This window comes from Harpegnathos saltator, unplaced genomic scaffold, assembly GCF_003227715.2.
Source record: "Harpegnathos saltator strain DR-91 unplaced genomic scaffold, Hsal_v8.6 scaffold696, whole genome shotgun sequence".
NCBI classification, from domain to species: Eukaryota; Metazoa; Arthropoda; class Insecta; order Hymenoptera; family Formicidae; genus Harpegnathos; species Harpegnathos saltator.
The window spans coordinates 48,023-68,220 of NW_020230533.1; the positions used below are offsets into that span (position 1 = coordinate 48,023).

Sequence of the window (20,198 nt, forward strand, 5' to 3'; positions counted from 1 at the left end):
ATTTAATTGATCCGCGAGTTGTTTGTTGCATTTGAGCGTCATCCTCATCCAACAATGCTTGCAATTCGCTGTCTTCAAACTTTTTCGGTGGTCTTCCACGTTCTTCGTTTCTCACGTCAAAATCGCCATGTTTGAATTTTTTAAACCACTCAAAGCACTGTGATTTACCAAGAGCATGCTCACCGTAAGCTTCGACAAGCATTCGATGCGATTCTGCAGCAGTTTTCTTCAAATGGTAACAGAAAATCAATGCTGTCCGCAAATCATAGCTTCCAGGCACAAAATTCGACATGTTCAACGCTATTACAAGCTATACTGTTGTATGAAACTTGTATTGTTGTGAGTTGAAAATCCTTGTCAGATGTCAACAAATAGAAATGGCGCCAATGACGCGGTTTGACTGTAACTACATTAACAGCTAGGGCCATCTATGAGCAAATTCCGGTTTCATATTTACAGACCTGGTAAGAGGAAAATTAATTGATATAAAAGGGAATCCTCTTGAAACAAGAGGAAAATAGAATAATATCTAATAAATTTTAAATGAATGGTTCACTTTAATCATTTTATCGTAAGAAGAATCCTTTTTCTGTAAAAAGCTTCGCTTAGAATATGAAATTATGGGAAAAATCACTTTACAAATAGAATAATTTTTTTAGGTAAATGTACCGGCCCACAAATCAGCAGTTGCGATAGCGAAATTAATTTCACATCCACTGTACTTTACATATTTAGCCCCGTGCGATTTTTTTCTGTTTCCAAATTTTAACAAATGACTATCTGGGAAAAAATTGTCGTCAGATGTGAAGTGATAAGCACTGTTGACTATTTTTCGGGTTTAGACAAAAGTTATTATATTGAAGGAATGACAGATCTAGAAAAACGCTGGACCGAGTGTATTGAGCTGAAGGGAGGCTTTGTTGAAAAATAAATTTCATTTAGCTCAAAAAAGGCTTTTTTCTTAGTCAGGTCGGAAATTTTTCAATCTACCCTCGTATACGTAAGATTATTATCGTTAACCTTTTTAATAGAGAAATGATTGTCCATCACAATTCTCTCACTATGCGATCATAGCCACAAATAGCGAGCACTTTTTTCTCAGTGCAATATTGCACGACGAAGGAACGAAAGAAGAAGAAAACGCGCGTGCTACCGCGCGTTGTACATTTCGCCGAGAGCGAAGTTATTTAACTAAGATGAAGATATTCGACGGCCCGTCGACGGCGGAAGATCGCTCAGCGAGATAGAGATTTTCATTTGCGGATCAGTCCGTGAGATCGATGCGCGATTAACGCTGCCTTCGATCCAGCGGAAGAGAAGGATAATGTACGACTCGTTACTCGAAGCGACTCGTTTCGCGGCTCACCAAGGCAGACCGGTAGAAATGGCGTAAAATGGAAAGTGACGTAATTTTAAGTCTCCCTCGGATGCTGTCACGCGAGTAAGAGGAGACGATAGCCGGCTCTCGCACCTGTCACCACCTGTCCTCCGAGTACGGCGAGGCGCTGCTTCCCCGCGGCGAACACACGAGACTGAGGTCGAATAGTGATCCTGACCTTTCCTCCAGGATACGTCAATGCTCTCAAGGCTTATGTCCGTTACGATAAGACATTTATTAAAATGGAGAAAGAGAGAGAGAGAGAGAGAGAAAAGGAGAAAGGGAAGAGAGAGGTGGAAATATCATCACTCTGGCTATCGATAGACCGTAATTACGGAAAATTACCTAATTGCCGCCATCATTTCCTCGAACACGTGGCATTGTCTAGATCGACGGCAACAGTATGCTGCGCGATCTGCAAACTTTCTACGAGCGAACCTTCGGGAGATCTTCGCCGCGCACGAAGTACATTTTTCACTCGATCGGAGCGCGACATTTTTGTAGGACGATTTAGAAAAGAAAATCACGCGGCTCGCGCGATATTCTCGCGGCGCGGCGCAGCGGCCGTCGAGGCATACGGTTGATCAGCGGTTGAACTTTGCAGTAATATAAATAGCGGGCCGTATATCATATTAATTTCCACCTCGCAACGGCTATATTATCTGAATTATGTTCCTCACGATAACGCATTTACACAGGAATGATTACACTCCCCGCTTGACCCCGCGAGCAAGCACGAACAGATCGCAGATCTGCGGCTATAAAACCAGGAATTACCACTTACCTGGCTTAGTCATTTATTAGACACGGTATTAACATTTTTTTTCCACGCCGCAGCGAACCTCACGCTTATCGAGGCACACAATTTCCATCGAAATATCATGCGACACGCGTGCCGGCCCGCGTGACGGCTTATTTGCGCGCCGCGCGCTTTAATTATATTACTCTGTAAGACAAGATCGGAGTCCCCGCGAGGGGACGACTGGTCACGTAACCGCGATCTCTCTAGCGAAGACGCGGACGACAGGCGATAAAGAAAACGTCAGAAAAAGAAAATCAGAATCGTAACGTACGAACGCGCGACTCGTGGAGGGAAAAAAGAGGAAGGGAAGAAAGAAGGAGAAGAAAACGCGCGGATACAGCCATCGCGGCATTCTGAAATCGAGCCAATCAACTCGAACCGCATCGATGCGGTAACACGCGAGTACAAGAGACTCCGAGAGAAAAGAGAGAGAGAGAGAGAGAGAGAGAGAGAGAGAGAGAGAGAGAGAGACGAAGTCCGCTGTCGAGAGAGGGAAAAAGCAATACGGTTAACGGTAGCTCACTCCGAGTGGGTATGCTCGCTAAAGCGAGCTTTAATAGGCCGAGTCCTGGCGAGGTGAATAAGGACTCGCGACGTTCAACGCCGAGCTTGGCTAAATTATCGCTTACGTTCGTTTCGAGCGACGCTTTCGGTTCATCACCGCGAGACGCGGATTTCCATCGAAACGCTGGGCTTCATCATCGCCGGACGGATGGAAAGAGGCGAGCCCGTCGTCCATGTCGTCGTTTTACGAGTACGGAGGCTCGTCGCCGGTAATTGGTTTGTGTGATGAAAGCACTTCTGCCCTTTCTCCGACGTGTGTCTGGCGGACGCGCGAGGCGACGTGTCTCGATCGGCGAACTGCCGGGATGCCGGGCCGTTTGATGCATCAATTAAACGCGGAGCGTTTGCGCGAAGTGAAGGAAAGCGCGCTCTCTACGTGCACGGTAAGTATCGGTCATTTATCAGATCTCATTGTGCGCTGATCGATCGCGACCTTCGATCACGGCCCGAGACACGCCGATGATCGCGGCGGATCGACTGCACTATGACTATCAGGAAGAGAGCGAGCCAAGGTTACAGAGCGACCTGCGGGTTATTAACTTGAGCTCTATGAAGGCGATTACGTTTACAGTTCGCGCTGTTACACGCGGGAGACTTCCTCATCCGCACTCTCGGCCCACAAAATCGTCCCACGAATTTTATCGGCACTCATTTTATGCGTTGGAGTCGTCTTAATTAATGCGACAGAATGAGAAAACTCGATGATCTCCGATATCGCGGTATCGGGAACGTTCGTCCGAACATCCGGCAGTGTTGAAACCCGCGATTGTAAAAAAGTATGAGCATCCGACTGAATAGAAACCTCCGTCGGGTTCTTACGTGGACTTCAGACAATGGAACATCAGCCAACCGAGCGGAATTTCTTTTTTCCTCGCAAAGAAAGCTGTCGATCTACGCTAGGACTGTTACTTTTCAACACCTTCGAATATTCGAAGCTTCGAAAGACTCGAAAATACGAAGGAACCTTCGAATATTCGAAGTTTTGAAGGATTCGAAGAAATGAAGGAACTTTCGAACATTCGAAACTTCGAAGTCATCAAAGGAATGATGGAAGCTTCGAGGGATTCGAAGAAACGAAGGAACAATCGGCTAAAATAGCTCATCCGATTTTCAACAATATTAGATATAATTTTATAAATAAATATGTATGACAGATAATAATTTTATAATAAATGTACAATAAAAGTAAGAAAATTAAAAAGAATTCATAAGTAACTAAACGCAGTTCACCAAAAGAAAACCGTAAAGATGCAAGACACTTTAGGCGAACTATCATCAGACTCAACGTCTTAATAAATATTCTTATTATTTATAGAATTATAATATAGCAAACTATATATGTTATATATGATTTCTACATATTTTTTGTCATAAAATTGAATTACAAGTTCACTTTTACTTTAAATTTACGTTTCATAATGAAAAAAATGATAAAATAGCGACTTTTTAAAATTGTTAATAATAAAAAAAAACTGACCGTTTTTCGACTTCGTAACCAAGAAATTTCGTTTTAGCGCATCAAAAACCTGAAGATATCGAACCTAAAACTTTATACTCAGATGTCACCAGCGCCCGGACTAAATTTTTTTTGGAGGAGCTTCGGTATTCGAAGCTTCGAAGCTTCGAATATGAGTTACAGCCCTAATCTACGCAGAGGATCATCATTTAGTCGGCGCCCGAATCGCGAAAAATCGCTCGGATCCCGGCGGAGCACCTGCCCGCTCGCGTAAAACCCGAAATATAACGTTCGAACAACGTTTTCTTTTTATGTATAAAACACGCGGCGAGATCGATCGCGCGAGACCTATCATCATTATCGGCGCACACGGGGGGAAGGATCGTGATGGGCCCGGCAGACGTTCGGCCCGGCCGCCCAAAGTGGAGGAGAGCCTGGGCTCGACTTCTTGTTTCGACATTAACGGAACGGCGTTCCTGAATATCGGCGTTAACCCCGAGGGGACTCGCCGCAGCATCAGCCGGAGGGTAGGGGACCGTACATATAAAGGAGAGAGCCCCGTGCTCCGGGGCCCCAGTACCGTTCAAAGATGCAGGCTGCCGGGACGTTACGTGGTACCAGGGCCATCTCTCTTCTGATATTGCTGGTACCTCTCATTGGCTACGCCTGTGAGTAGAAACGACGTTCGAAACACCCGCCCAGACCCGCGGGAGCCGATCGTGTGGTCGCATTGTGCAGGATCGCAGTAGTGTGTTGTGCAGTGAGATCGCAATTCGGGATTACTATTCAGTGCGCTACCTCTCAAGGATACTTCCGCGCGGCGACTGCCGAGCGGGCGGCGTCGCGAATGCTAGAATTTCCCCGATACGGAGCATCTCATGCGAGTCGCCTCCTTCCAGACTCGCGAAAAATACGAGCCAAATTGAAGGGTGTTTTTTCGCGCGATACGAAGTATCCTCGTCTGCCAATCGCGCGCGAGTGATGATCGACGCCGTTGACTGCCGCGCCGATTCCCATCGTTCGTCGTTTTATTCGTCCAATAACGCGGTAGATCGCAGCGCGATTCACGATGCGTATGTTCGCTGGAGCTCGTTTCATTGGCGTTATATTTTATCCGTCGGACGCCACAGTGACGGTCAGCGTGTCAAAAAAAAAGATATTACTGCATCAAGTTTCTCGAGGTGACGTGTAGACGACGATCGTCCTTTCGCCGGACTTTGCTTCCGGATTGAAATTGAATTAAAATTTGGGACATGGATATTCGAGACTAAAGACTTCGAGATATTGAAAAAGAAGAAAATGGGAAGAGGAAGAGGAAGAACGTATTCTAGAATATATCAGACTCGTTTTGCGACACGACGAAATTTCACACAGTTACGCGCATTGTATCAATATTCGGTACGAAATGAGAGAGATAGGCCGATCACAGCGTGACGAAGGGGATTAAAGCGATTTAGCGAAATTGCCGGTTGCTACTTGCACATCATCCACACGTGGTGGGATCTAAATCACGCATCACCTACCGAGCGCTTGATCTAGCTAATGCGTATGCACGCGATTAAATATCCGCGTTGCTATCATAGCCAATAAGCTCGCCTTGCCGAGTACGCATTCCCAACGCAATCATCCGTGCTGAATAAAGCACTGGCGGCTCTCTCACCGCCCGCTCTCATCCCAGCCTGTTCGATTTCTTTTAGATTCGATTCCTCTCCAATACTTGCCTAGCATCCCGGGCTACGTTCCGGTTTATATAAGGTACGGAGATGAGCCGTTGGAGGATATAAATCCCGAGTTGGCCGAAGCTTTCGGGGAGGCGTCGAGTTCGGCTAAGGTACTGATGATCCGACTAAGTGCGCGCTTTAAATCGCGAACAACCGCTGCAACGCGAGAGAAACGCGTCGATTTCTCTGAAGTAAAATCATACAAGCGTGCGCCGTGTCGAGATCGCGACGACTCAGCTATTAACTTTATGTCCCAAACTTTACAGCTAGACAGCACGCTCGCTCATGTGTCCGACAACTTTAAGGACAATGATATAGACGCGCTATTGGAAGAGGAGTCGGGGAAGCACGCTTATCCGCTACGCGTTAGAGCAACGGAGAGCCGTTCGTTTACTACTGCTGACGATGACAGGCAATCGAACAAGCCGAAACTTTTGACTATCTATGAATTACCCGATGACAATGACAACAGACGTAATCGTAGGCGTAATCGAAGCAGAAACAGGATGAAAACCAGGAGAGAGCCCGCAATTAAGGTAACCGTATAATTAATTTAAATAATTTAATAAATAATAATGTATAAATTAGAGTGCGTGTTGACGATAAAATAATAAAACAGTAGACGAATAATAAAATAGTTTCGCCCAAATAAATTTAGTTAAGGTAAAATATTAATTAAATAAATGAATCGAATGTGTTAGGAAGGAATTTTTTGGAATAATTTTTATTATTTTCAAAGATAAATTTGGGCAATTAATCTCTCTCTTTCTTTGTCCCCCCCCCCCCTCTCTCTCTCTCTCTCTCTCTCTCTCTCTTTCTTCGCCTGCACTATAGAGATTATATAAAATCAGCCTGATGACTCACTATAAATCGCATCCTCATCACCTCGTAATACTTTTACCATTAAAAATAAAGATTGCTTATTGCGTAAAGCGCGCCGCGCGCGACAAACAACGACTCGTTTATTCCGTTTTATTCCGAGAAGAGGAGGTATTACTAATTTGAATATATTGCATTTTCGATTTCTACACATCCATCTCGATTGACGTCCGCGTATTATCTACAAGGGAGATCTCTGAGTCACCTGACGTCGTTTGTCGCTTCATCGATACGCGGCGACGCGCTTAAAGATCCTATCTACGCATGATTGAGCTTCGTAAGATGGACTGTAACGCCGTGATGCGTAAACGAACAAGCATCCTTAATTTATTCCCGGCAAACGTGAAACAGGCGCCTATGATAAACAGCTTTATTCGTCGCAATTTTTGAAGATCTTAATAAATTAAAGGAATAACCGGTTTCAGATATCCGCGATTTTTAACATCGTGGACAAGAGTTTGGCTTCCTATTTGATATAATATAAATATATTATTCTTTTCAATGACTACATTCCAAGCGGATTCGAATGAAAAAATATCAAAAAGGACACGTTAAAATTAAAGCAGGAAACTATTCCATAAAATGTACCATAGAAATAAGTATTTCGATTTTTCTTTAAAATTTGTCCAACGCGTATATGTAGTTATCATTTGTAAAAGTCACTTTATCTCACGATTACAAGATGCTCGAGAAAAGATTTGAAATTTCTTGGAATTGTGTATCACAGATAAATGCTAAGGATAAACTTGTGAATTATTGCTGAGTTAAGGCTCTGCGGTTTTGTAATTTATGCTTATTTCTATATCATTAACCTTTCTCTCTTTTAGTTTTGATCCGCAACGTGAGTGACAGCCTCCGGCAAAATTTTCGATTTAATTGATTAAAGAGAATTGATGCATAAACATGAACAAGATAGTTTAAAGGAAAATATATAGAGTGTCCCATTTTTAAAAATGCATTAGTCCTCGATAATTCTTCAACGAAACATTTTCAGCAAAAATGTTTCGAATAAAAGTTATGTGATTTTAAAGGAGATATAAAACAACTATACTATTTTATTTACAAATGGCACCACTTCCTAGATATTTACTGATTATTAGTTTTCTTAAATAGAAACCCCCATTTTTATTGCACTGTCTTTTTCTACCAATTAATTTAAACAACTTTTGTCTGAAACATTTTTTTATTTGCCTAATATTTTTTTAGAAATTTAAGAAAACCTGATAACTTTTTCAATATTTAACTCACAATATCTCGTTATTTGTCGGAAGAAAAAGTGGTGCTAGATTTTTTGCTCTATTTGATCTTAAGAATATATTGTTACAATAGCGCCCTGACTTTTGTTAATTTGATGATTTTAAAATTTCCAAAAATTGAAAGAAAAAGACGATGTAATAAAAAATTAGGATTTCCATTTAAGAAAAATAATAATTAGTGAATATCTCGAAAGTGGTGCCATTTGTAAACAAAATAGTACAATTGTTTTATGTCCCTCTTGAAATCATATAACTTTTGTCTGAAACAGTTTTGCTGAAAATGCTTCATTGAAGAATTATCGAGGTGCGTTTTTTAAAATGGGACACTTTATATATCTTGTTATGTACTTCATAATTTTTATATATAATGTGAAATGAGGGGTGTCTTGTATACGTGAAACATTTCGCAGGTCAGCCCATTGTCCGATGCGGAGAGAGACGAGTTGGAAAAGTTAGCTATCGAAGTCGAGAAAGAGGAGACTAAACCAAATGAACTCTTTGTGCCGAGTTCCAAGTCTTCCGAATTACCTCACGCGACGACACGCAATCGACATAGAGCGCACAAATTTATCTCACCGATAAAAGTGCAGAATCCACTCGACGAATCCTCGACGGATCTCCCAGAAATCCCTCAAGTTGAGGCTCGCTCGAAATCCTCGAACAATCGCAATGTTGCTGCATCCAAAACAGGTAAAGAAGCAACTGCTCGTTGTAAAAAATAACTTCTAGCTATATATACTCATACATATACACATATGCAGATAAAACTTCTTTCATTGATCTTCCAGACAAAAGTGAGACCGATGCTAGACCTAAAGCTGGCAAAAGGGAACCACCTATCAAGGAGCAACGTCCAGCTACAATTTTGTCGAATGTAGAGAAACTTTCGCCCATCGATTTGCCGGACAAAAGTACAGCCGAAGAAAATAAAACGAGGAATTCCACAGAGACGAACGACGAGGTTGCGATGGAGTAGACGATCACCTTTAGGTCAAATTCTTTTTTATAACTTATTTGTTGTAGTGATACAAGGCCGGAGAGAAAAAGAAAACATCAGCATTTTCTCTCGTCATCAGTTGTTCGATGAATTCAGAGTCGATTTTTCTCAGCGGAAAATTCATGGGAAGCTGCAATTTGACTGCAATATCTCAATCTGCAAGATTAAACAGTGGTTAAGTTCACCTATCCAAAATTTGATATTTTTTCATGTAATTACGATATGATTGAGAACCTCCTATCAATTTGCCACGAAGGGAAAACTTGGTCTAAATTCGTCGGAAGGCCTATAGCCAGAGAATAATGTGATTGGTCGTGGATATTATGTGTATTACAAAGAAACAAGATCCAGGTAGAGGAGTCACCTGCGTGAAGAAGAAGCGCGCCTTTCCACGAGTTTTAGTTTGTACTATTTATGACGCGATGACCTATTTGAGGCATCCCCAAGAATATATTTCACTGCACAGTGGGCATTACGGTCTCCTTGGTGGCTGTTACTGCTTCCGTGCTTGTAAAGTTTGTTTACACATTGTAAATTATAGTAACGATACGACAAGCATTGTGTAAAGTTACTAGAACGTTTCTAATAAAGCGCTGCCGCAGATTATGAGGAAAAACTCGTCTGCTATGTTTCGTATTTTTCTTACCTCAATCTTTCAGTAAGCATAAGTAGCCAAATATAAAAGTACAGATTGCAGTTAATGTTGTATAAAGATTGTCCAAGGGAGTAACGCAAATAAAGCAGCATATTTACACACATAATATAGAACATTTATTAAGATAAAACGTTTCTAGGATAAAACATGCATTAAATAGTGTCATTATAATATGCCTGCAACAAAACGTGTTTTACATATTCTTCTTGTCCGATCTGTTTGAGAAAACAGATTGTCGTTGAATTTACAACGGCTGAAATAAAATTTTTTAAACATAACAGATATTAAAAAAAAAGATAGCCTGATACTTTCGTTATCTCATTGATTGCTCATGCAAACGACCTCATCTTGCATATTTCACAATTCGCGTCGTCGATTACGAATCTCGTAGTTCTCGCTGTCAGGTTTTAAAGCTAAAATAACTTCAAAAATACGTAGATTGTTCTCGGTAAAAGGAAGGGAAATGTTGTTCAATTTAAGAAACAATCTGTCGTTGACATTCACGTTCAATCTATTCCTATGATCACGCCAGAACCTTTTACTAGCGAGAAAAAATGTATTGTTTCCAATCTGACACGTATATGAAGGAACGTACTCCTTGATATCCGTTACGTAAATATCTCCTTTGGTACCACAGCGAATAGATCGTTGCCTGCTTCTGTTGTTTGACGCGTGATTCGAAATATTAGTAGGAAATAACTGGAGAGATATGTTCGGAGTCGTTCGCGTAGTTTCCACGGTATTATTTGTAAAATTACTGCTGTTTTGCAAGTATGTAGATTGTCCTCGCGTATCGTTAATCCTGTTTTCTCTCAAACGTCGTGCGACACCGATGATACCCTCGTCGGCTATTCGAACATTAGCAATCTTCGACAGAGTAGCGATCATGCGTGTTCTTTTTCGATAGTCCTCGGAGAACATTCTTTTTCCCATATTACGTCCATGACGCTTCCTGGCGATCGCTTCTCGATGATCCAAATGGGCAGGAACCTTTTGAGTTTTGATTGACGCTTCAGCAGCATCGACATTTAATGACGATCCGAGTAGCTCTTCTTGAGCACCGATGTTCGCGCTATCGATCACTCTGTCTGTCCATCGTTGATATTCTACGTAACTCGCCGGTAATGCACGGCTACGCACCAAGACGAAACTCGATGGTTTCAGTAGAAAGAGAATCACTAACCAATGTCTCAACATCATCTTAGACCAATCGGTAGAATCTCTCGTGTCAATAGTACTTTACATTCGCACTAGCTCTTTGCCAGAAATTGAAGCGCACAGCTTATAATGGTTACGGCTACGACATCGCAGAAGACACTGACTGTGACAAAGAAAGAAGGAAGCTCATGCGAACGTGAGGACACACACACAAACAAGACGTCTGGGGGGATGTTATACTTCGTGCACCTTAACTTCCTGCGTCCACTGACCAGATCTTCGCTTTGCGCGTCGCTCACGCACACAAAAGACTGAAAATGTATCTGCATTTTTCGTGGCATATCATCGACAGTAAAACTCAAAGTGTCTCACTTCTTTGTATAAAAACGAATACATAAATATATTCCATCATCAATCATTATTTTTTTGTTAAGAAACAAAATTAAATAAGTATGACTTTTAGTGCAATATTTGAAACAGCAGTTAAGAATAAAGTTTAATAAATAAAACTGTTGGAAGAAGATTAATATTTCTAGCACAAAATGTGACAGAAAGCAAACATGTGACATGTACAACAGAGTCGAGCACCAATTATAAATTAACAAAATACGAGTGACAACGTCTTAATATTAATCTAGATCTGAAATATAATTAAGCTCCTCGCAAACCGCAATGATGTGTACGTCTTCTAGTTATGGAAAAATTAAAGCTGAGACCGATTGATGCGAAAACGATAAGTTATCGGATATAAATAATAAAACATATGAAGAAAAGTCGAAAAATTAAGATCGACTAATCGAAAATGGTGGATCATCCAATTTAAATTAACAAGTTATATGAATGATAAGATATCAAACAAGATTTAAAATAATTAAAATCCACATTAATCTAATGTTCCATATTACAAAACTGTGAAGTCTGAAATATCAATGGATTTTTTGAAAAATCAGTGGATAAAAAATGATAGCTTATTGTAACGCAAGCAAAATATTTATGATAAATGATTATACTATGTATTATAGAAGCCATATGTGAATAATTTTCCTAAAACCCTAATTAATATAGCTTTTCGTATAGCTAAAGTAAAAATTGGAAATTTCGTAATGGAATGCGGTTTGCTATCATGTCGGCTGTGCAAGCGCGCGCCATCTACCGAGAGCGTATGGATACACAGAGCGGAGATCTTTATGTCCGACGGCGTCCGTTTAAGAACGACGAAGCCTTACATGGGCGATGAGTTCAAAGAAACATAAAAACTTCGAAAAGGACGTGTTTGAGTCAAAAGTAATATTTCTGCTGACTGTTCAGAGTGGGTTAACCAAATGTGCGTTTAAAATATCGTAAACTATTAGGAATAGAAATATCAAGAGATATTGAATGGATTGTTTAAGAATGTTCGAATGAGATTTTAATACGTTGTTTTACCATGACCACTCATTTTTCTTTGGCAAAGTAGAAAAACATGACACGCGACATACATTGCGATGTGTGCAAACAATTCCAAATTTTTATAACATGAGTATAAAATAAACTTACCCCTTAAGGGGATGTTGAAGTCGTCAACGAACTTGCAAAGCGTCGATAACGTGGAGGCGATCGTCAAAATGTAGGGAACGTTATCATCCGTTATCAACGTTAATGAATTTTGGTACACATATGTGTATATATATTTACATAGTATTTATATAGTAAAGACAATTGCCGGATAAGCGCTGATGCGATTACGCTATCCTTTCATCGCATTTTTCCACATATCTGAAATTCCTGCATTCGGAGTACAGGACACGATACTTTATGCTAAAACAAACAACTTTTTCCTTTAGCAAAATTGCGTCCGACAAGTAGTTTTTGCAGGAGAGCGTGTTAAATTTAATGAATAAGCGCTCTTGTCTATGTACCACAAACCAATACCACAAACTTTTATCACAACACTTAATCATAAAATTTAACTTCACATAGTCACATATCTTGACACAAAATTTAACCTCGATACTCCCGGCAATGTTTCGTACTCTCGAGACTCTTTTCGAAACTCTTTCGGAAAACTGAATACGATTTTAATTTCGAATTGCTATTACGCGACAAACGTGTTGAAACTTCACTTGACACTTTCGACAATCCGGTTCCGCTAAACATTCACTTCCGACGCTTACTTAACTAATCTGTTCTTTTCAACTGCATTGCTGAACCAGTGCAATAGAGTGAGACAACTACATTTTTTCTCATTCCAGCTTATCGCACCAGTGCAACAGTGCAGTTAAAAAAGAAACGTATAAATAACTTCTCGAATCCATGCACTAAGCGTTGTAATCCGTTATATTGATATTGCGACGATCACAATTTTCAATATGCATGTAACTCGGTGAACGCTCACTAACCAATCACAATGTTTCGTTCGAAACCGAGCATTCAAATAGTCGACCATGACAGAAAAATCTTACGAAACTTCACTGGACACTCGCGACGAACAATGTCCATTTCCAGCAAATATTGAACGCTATTATGTCATGCGTTAGATATTAATATCTAACGGTAATTCACGCATAAGGCTGGAAGACGTAAAACAGTCAGCGAATCGAAAACGTGAAACTCAGCGACGCGAGATCAGATACATAGCGAACGGGCAGAACTTTACTCGGCACTGCGACAATTCACTGCACGGTTGTTTAACGACATTTCGTCGTAACACACGAGCGAAACTCACTTTCGGCACTTCCGGTAACGATGATTGAGACGCGTGATTCAATTATGGCGAGTCAAAATTACGGGAAATCACGGGCAACCGTTCTTCACACACACTTTATCCCGCAGCCCGCGATGTAACTGATCACAAATATGAACAACGCAGCGATTGGACAATTGAACCAACCAATCACACTAATTCGTTTCTTTGCCCGATTAGCGCTAACTTCAAATCTGAGATGCACGGAATGTTCAGGATAATTCTGATATTCGTGACATTAACGTATTGTCAGAACAAAATCACAAATTTCTCAACATTATTGGAAACTCGAATTTTCAAAACACTCATTATGTCTTTATATCTTCCTTTAAATGTCTCAACACAATTTATTTTATATTATTACCCGGTCTAATCATATTAGTCAATATTCGAACCAAATATGGACGTGCTGTCATCTGCACAAGGATTATCGTACTGCGTTAGAAAGCAGCCAACTTTAGATTGTTATAATTCCGAACTACTCACAGTGTTGCCAGCGATGGTACAGTCAGGTGAGTCAGGTGCAACGAAATACGTGCTGTTCTTTTTCGAAAAAGAATTGGTGCAATTAGTTAGAATGAAATCAAATATGCTTGTCTCACTTTAACCTATTACACCAGTGTACACCAGTTTAAACAGTTCTTCAGGAAAGAACAAACTTAAAGCCAGCGGCACACGGTGCTTGTTTTCGTGCTGGATTGCTTGCTGGATGAAAATATTGCATTCTGATTGGTGCATTTCCATCCATCTTCGAAAATGCACCAATCAGAACGCAGTATTTTCCTCCAGCAAGCAATCCAGCACGAAAACAAGCATCGTGTGCTGCTGGCTTCATTGATAAATTTATATATAAACAGCATTGATCGCTGTTTCTTCTGGATGCGCTCGGTCTCTATCGGACTCGGATCTGTTGAAAATGCTGAAATATGAATATATGTTACGCTGTGTCTCGAAATTAGGCCTGTTCGTTCGCAGTGCAGATAGCACTGCTGAACTGGTGCATTAAGTTAAAAGGTCTGTTTTTTATTGCTGAACTAGTATACACTCAGGGAACATAAAAAGAAATAGATATACATCTAGGAGTTAGTGAAAGGGAGAGGAGAAGAGAATAAGTGCAAGTTAATGCAGTCAGTTCAGCAATAAAAAACAAACCTAAAGTGAGAATTTCATTGCACTCGACTGTACTGTACTGCTCTGGATCTCTAATGTTGTTTACAAAAGGTGAGAGGAAAATGAATGCAAATATAGGAAGTGCAGTCCGACGAAGTCCAATGAATGTATAGTGCAGATGCGCTGAGCAAAGTGAACAATAGCTTTTTCCAGCGTGAGAAATGTGATTCTTTTTTGGACTACTTAATGTTGCATATGTAGAGGAGTGAATTTATCTGTAATCTTTTTGCGTAAGTAATACATCGTTTTCATTGATATTTAATTAGGTAGCACACACATTACGATTTTAATTATATAGTAAATTATCGTTGATAAAAATATGAAAATAATTACATGTCTAATTTCACGTGATATAATGTGATATTTAACCTGTACAATAGTGGATACCTTTCGAGAATAATCCATGTTCCGTCATATTTTTTGGTAATGATACTTAAAATACTTGGCATCAACATTTTTAATCCTTTACATTGTATCATTGTCTCTTCCAAATGTATTTTTTTTTCATGAGTTGTAAATATGTTCTAAGCATGTAGTTTGATTAGATCGATTTCAGAATATTTACTTGGAAAGTAAAATTTAGAATTTTACTTGAAATAATTTTGAATTTCATCAAAAAATGGGTGAATAGAATGGATCGTTTTAAAACATTTATTCTGATTGATTTTTGTTTCAGCAAGATATATTATTTAACTGAAGATAATTATTTTCAAATAAAACAACATGGCTGGACAACAACATCCTTTCTTGTCTGGTTTTCCCAATGTACAGCAAACAGCTTTGCGTACACAGTTTGGTGGTGGACAAATGGTTTCTGGTTTAATGGGATCACAGCAAGGAAGTGAGCGCTTAACAATTTTATTCTAATTACAGCTGTAATATTTGAAAACTAACAATTTCGATTCATCATGGAATATTGAACAGACATTATAATAGATCAATTATTCGACTGACCAGTTCTTAGATTGACATTTATGATTAATATATTTGTCTACTGGCATATTCAAGTGGCATGAGTTTTGATTCAACCAGAGATGATTAAATCCAGTTTCTTGGAGCAAACATATAAGCTTTGGATAAGCTTTATAAATGGCTAATGGAACTTTATGATGTCATTAATTGACCCTGGGTAGGTTAAAATCTGTGCCATTTGAATACACCATATGTCTAATATATACAATATCCGTAACAGTTTTGGGAGTCAAATAAAAATAAGAATTTTGAAATGAAACAAAATATTTTTATTACAGACATAGTAAATCCTCAACAATTTGGTATGGGAGTAGGTGTTGGGGTGGGTGTTGGTAATGTTGGTTCCAACACAATGGGAATGCCCAGTTCTCAACAGGTTTTGGCACAGCAGCAGCAACAACAGCAGTCCATTGCAATGCAACAGCAGATGCAGCAGATGCAACAGCAACAGTTACAACTGCAACAACAACAACAAGCCGCAATGGTTCAACAGAATAGTCAGGCCAGCAATCAAGCCACAACACCACAGACTCCAGTTCCACCTACTCAGCCACCACCACAACCACAACAAAATAAGGAATTCAATACTGCTAGTCTATGTAGATTTGGACAAGAAACAGTGCAAGAAATCGTCAGCCGTACTTTAGAACTTTTTCAAACTCTTAAACTGGTGCAACCACCTAATGGTACTTTTGCGTGATACAATGATAACATAGTTTTTTTCTGTTTTAAAGAATGGTCATATTTAACTATTAGATATTATACAAATATTTTTACAAATTCGCAGGTACAACACAAGGGGCAAATATGGCAAATGAAAAGAAAACCAAGGTTTATGAACAACTGAGGATGTTAAAGATGTTATTCAAGCGTTTAAGACTAATATATGAAAAATGTAATGAGAATTGTCAGCTACAAGGTATGGAGTATACACATATAGAAAGTTTGATTCCATTGAAGGAAGATTTGGAAATTATGAAATCGGATGAAAAGAAGCCTTCGGAAGCTTACAGACTTGTCTGTGAGGAGAGCAAAGAAGTTGTGGAGGTTAGAATGCCAAGTCAATTACGTATGCTACCATACTATCATCTTATTAAATCCAAATAGAAAAGTAAATGTTTTCTTTTCAGCAAGTAATATTGAAAAATAGGCATCTTAAGGAAATAATTGACCATCTGCGACGTATTATTTCGGAGATAAACACGATGCTGAGTATGCGGCGATCTTAGAGGCTACCAAATGTACCTAATTTCAGTTTAGCACAAGACATCCCAAAACCACTTAACATATTTAAGATATTTCGAACAATGTCTTAGGATATCTTGTACTACCTGAAAATTATTTCTGTATAAATAATATTAGAAGCGTTTCCGAAAGTATAACTAATTAAATAAGATATTTCTGGTGAATTATTTTATGATACATACTCATCCTTTTGTCATGTTACTCTTATTCTACTTTCCATTGGTCGATATTGATGTCATCGATGTTTAAGTGAATAACATCGCTACCTCGAACAATAGCTTCTGGAACTTTTCCAATTGGCGTCTCCAAATTTCTCACGAGAATCTCGGAAAATTCCACATCGCAACCCCTGAATTCACCCGACACACATGTATTTTCGTACAGATGAAATTCTGCTTGCTTGCCTATTGTAATATTTAAATATTTGGTTTATCAGCTGCTAATGATAAATGGTAAACAATATAACAAATGACTCAACGAATCAATATTAATGACAGTTAACATATTCTTCTCCAGCACTATCTCTCTAGTATTATCGGTAAAATTGTAACTTTCAAGGACAACAATAGAAAGGAAAACAATGACTTTAAGTTTAAATATATATTTGCACGTATATGATCGCGAGGATATTTCTCATATGAGCAACAATGTTTGAAACTTTTTGTTGTGGCGCATAATATAGACTTGCCCTCGATCGGCATCATGTTTGAACGATCTCAAAAAAATACATAAGCATTAAAATTTCAACCGTTCAAACCGTTTTCAAACCGTATACCGTTTATCAAATGTCATAATGTTTTAACGTCACAATTAAGATTACTTTCATAATGTTGGTATGGTTATGTAACGCTTAAACATCGTAAGAAATTCTAATAAATACATAAAGATATACCAAGTTTTCCAAAAGTAACGGACTCCCCCCCCCTATCTCCGGATCTATGCATTATTGGGAAAAATGACCCGAACAAAAGTTTTAGGGTTCATAAAGTTCTGCTCTTTTGTGACCTCAAATTTGACCTTGACCTCGACCTTGAAGGTTATTCGAAGGACAACTTGCGTTTTTTAAATGGGAACCCCTATTTTTTATTACACTGTTTTTTTCTACCAATTAATTTGAACAACTTTTGTCTAAAATATTTTCTTATTTGCCTAATATTTTTTGAGATATTTGAGGAAAATTTGATAACTTTTTCGATATTTAACTTACGATATCTCGCTAACTATTTGTCGGAAGAAAAAGTGGTAGACTTTTTTGCTCTACTTGGTCTCAAGAATATATTGTTACAATAGTGCCCTGATTTTAGTTAATTTGATGATTTTGAAATTTCCAAAAGTCGGTAAGTTAACAAAAGTCAGGGCGCTATTATAACAATATATTCTTGAGTATATTTTTGAGTATATTATAACAATATATTCTTGAATATATTCTTGAGATTAAATAGAGCAGAAAAGTCTAGTACCACTTTTTCTTCCGACAAATAGTTAGCAAGATATCGTAAGTTAAATATTAAAAAAATAATCAAGTTTTCCTCAAATATCTTAAAAAATATTAGGCAAATAAAAAAATATTTTAGACAAAAGTTGTTCAAATTAATTGGTAAAGAAAACAGTGTAATAAAAAATAGAGGTTTCCATTTAAGAAACGCAAGTTGTCCTTCGAATAACCTTCAAGGTCGAAGTCAAGGTCAAATTTGAGGTCACAAAAAACAGAACTTTATGAACCCTAAAACTTTTGTTTAGATCAGTGCCCGGAATTACTTGCACGGTCGGGCCGATTTCTGAGAGCTACGCCTCCTTACTTCCCCTTACCGCTCCAGCCCGCACGGCGGACCAAGAAACTGACAGTCGCGAGGCGCTGTCTCAGGCACGTCACATGAGACAGTCACATGAGACGCTTCATAGTTTAACATAGCTGAAATTAATTTATTTATTAAAACAACTCCATAGGCATTTTTTATAATTTACTAATATAATATAGTTTTAATATTAATATAAATATATATTAATAGAAATATTAATATAAGTAATATTCTTAATATAACTATAATATACACTGTATACACTGTAATATTCTTAATATAACTATAATATACAGTGTATATTATAGTTATATTAAGAATATTACTTATATTAATATTTCTATTAATATATATTTATATTAATATTAAGACTATATTATATTAGTAAACTATAAAAAATGCCTATGGAGTTGTTTTAATAAATAAATTAATTTCAGCTATGTTAAACTGTGAAGCGTCTCATGTGACTGTCTCATGTGACGTGCCTGAGACAGCGCCTCGCGACTGTCAGTTTCTAGGTCCGCCGTGCGGGCTGGAGCGGTAAGAGGAAGTAAGGAGGCGTAGCTCTCAGAAATCGGCCCGATCGTGCAAGTAATTCCGGGCACTGGTTTAGATCATTTTTCCCTATAATGCATAGATTCTGAGATAGGGGGGAGGGAGTCCGATACTTTTGAAAAACTTGGTATTTCTGATATTCATTTCATCGGCATTCATGTTAACGAGAATAGCGGGAATTGATTGGAACATTTCGTGGGTTTTGAAAGAACAAAGTGTGCGAAGAGATTAAATGAAATTTTACATACCGACAATACCAGTGACAACGCGCAGGAATCGTTCGCGTAAAAACGCACGGGCCTGCTGCTTCTCTGGAGACGCAAATCCCACATTGGTCATGTTCGCGTTGGAAACTGCACTACCATGTTCTTGTTGGGTCATTTTCTGTTGTAAGGAATTCTCAGCTGATACAACGTATACACGCTGCGTTCCGAAATTCACTGCCAGTACTGAAAATATATAATTTATGTCACGTATACTATAGAATTTCAGCGTTAGCAGTGAATATCGGAACGCAGCAACAATATTGAACTTTGGTCTGTTCTTTTCTTCTGCACCGCTGCACTAGTGCAATAAGTTAAAGTGAGACAAGTATATATTTGTCTCACTCGAACTTATTGCATTAGTACAGCGGTGCAGAAGAAAAGAACAGACCTCTTATGTCGGACTCCGCTAGTAAGAAGTTTGCCCGCACAATGGAAAAAGTTACCGCCATATTTGAATTCTTACGAATTGAGACCATAGACCTAAGAATCTATGGATAGAGCGCTAAACATATCGGTTAGGAAAAATGCGGTAAAGGGGGTATAGCGCTGTCTCCTTCTACAATAGGACACCGTCGGATGTTTCCGCCACACACACGATTCTTT

At 39.0% G+C, this 20,198-nt stretch overlaps 3 protein-coding genes across 4 annotated transcripts; 2 read left to right on the forward strand and 1 right to left on the reverse strand.

Annotated features, from left to right (window-relative positions):
- The first annotated feature begins 4,754 nt into the window (after window positions 1-4,754).
- On the forward strand, window positions 4,755-9,669 carry LOC105187738 (uncharacterized). Its single transcript, XM_011148715.2, has 5 exons — window positions 4,755-4,868; window positions 5,898-6,031; window positions 6,188-6,457; window positions 8,467-8,746; window positions 8,845-9,669. The coding sequence occupies exons 1-5, from the start codon at window positions 4,790-4,792 to the stop codon at window positions 9,030-9,032; spliced, it is 951 nt and encodes a 316-aa protein (XP_011147017.2). The 5' UTR covers window positions 4,755-4,789; the 3' UTR covers window positions 9,033-9,669.
- A 4,792-nt stretch (window positions 9,670-14,461) lies between these two features.
- On the forward strand, window positions 14,462-17,126 carry LOC105187740 (Mediator complex subunit 30). 2 transcript variants are annotated; one of them, XM_011148718.3, is made up of 5 exons: window positions 14,462-14,988; window positions 15,435-15,599; window positions 16,009-16,416; window positions 16,518-16,777; window positions 16,861-17,126. In XM_011148718.3, exons 2-5 carry the CDS (start codon window positions 15,482-15,484, stop codon window positions 16,957-16,959), a joined length of 885 nt encoding a protein of 294 aa, XP_011147020.1. In that variant the 5' UTR covers window positions 14,462-14,988; window positions 15,435-15,481; the 3' UTR covers window positions 16,960-17,126. The 2 variants fall into 2 exon arrangements, with proteins under 2 accessions (XP_011147020.1, XP_025161233.1); XM_025305448.1 differs by lacking the exon at window positions 14,462-14,988 and adding an exon at window positions 15,767-15,887 and having other exon boundaries at window positions 15,541-15,599.
- Window positions 15,977-20,085, reverse strand: LOC105187739 (uncharacterized). Its single transcript, XM_011148716.2, has 4 exons — window positions 19,984-20,085; window positions 19,578-19,778; window positions 17,158-17,379; window positions 15,977-16,187 (listed from the first exon to the last, which is right to left on the reverse strand). The coding sequence occupies exons 1-3, from the start codon at window positions 20,069-20,071 to the stop codon at window positions 17,180-17,182; spliced, it is 489 nt and encodes a 162-aa protein (XP_011147018.2). The 5' UTR covers window positions 20,072-20,085; the 3' UTR covers window positions 15,977-16,187; window positions 17,158-17,179.
- Window positions 20,086-20,198: the final 113 nt, after the last annotated feature.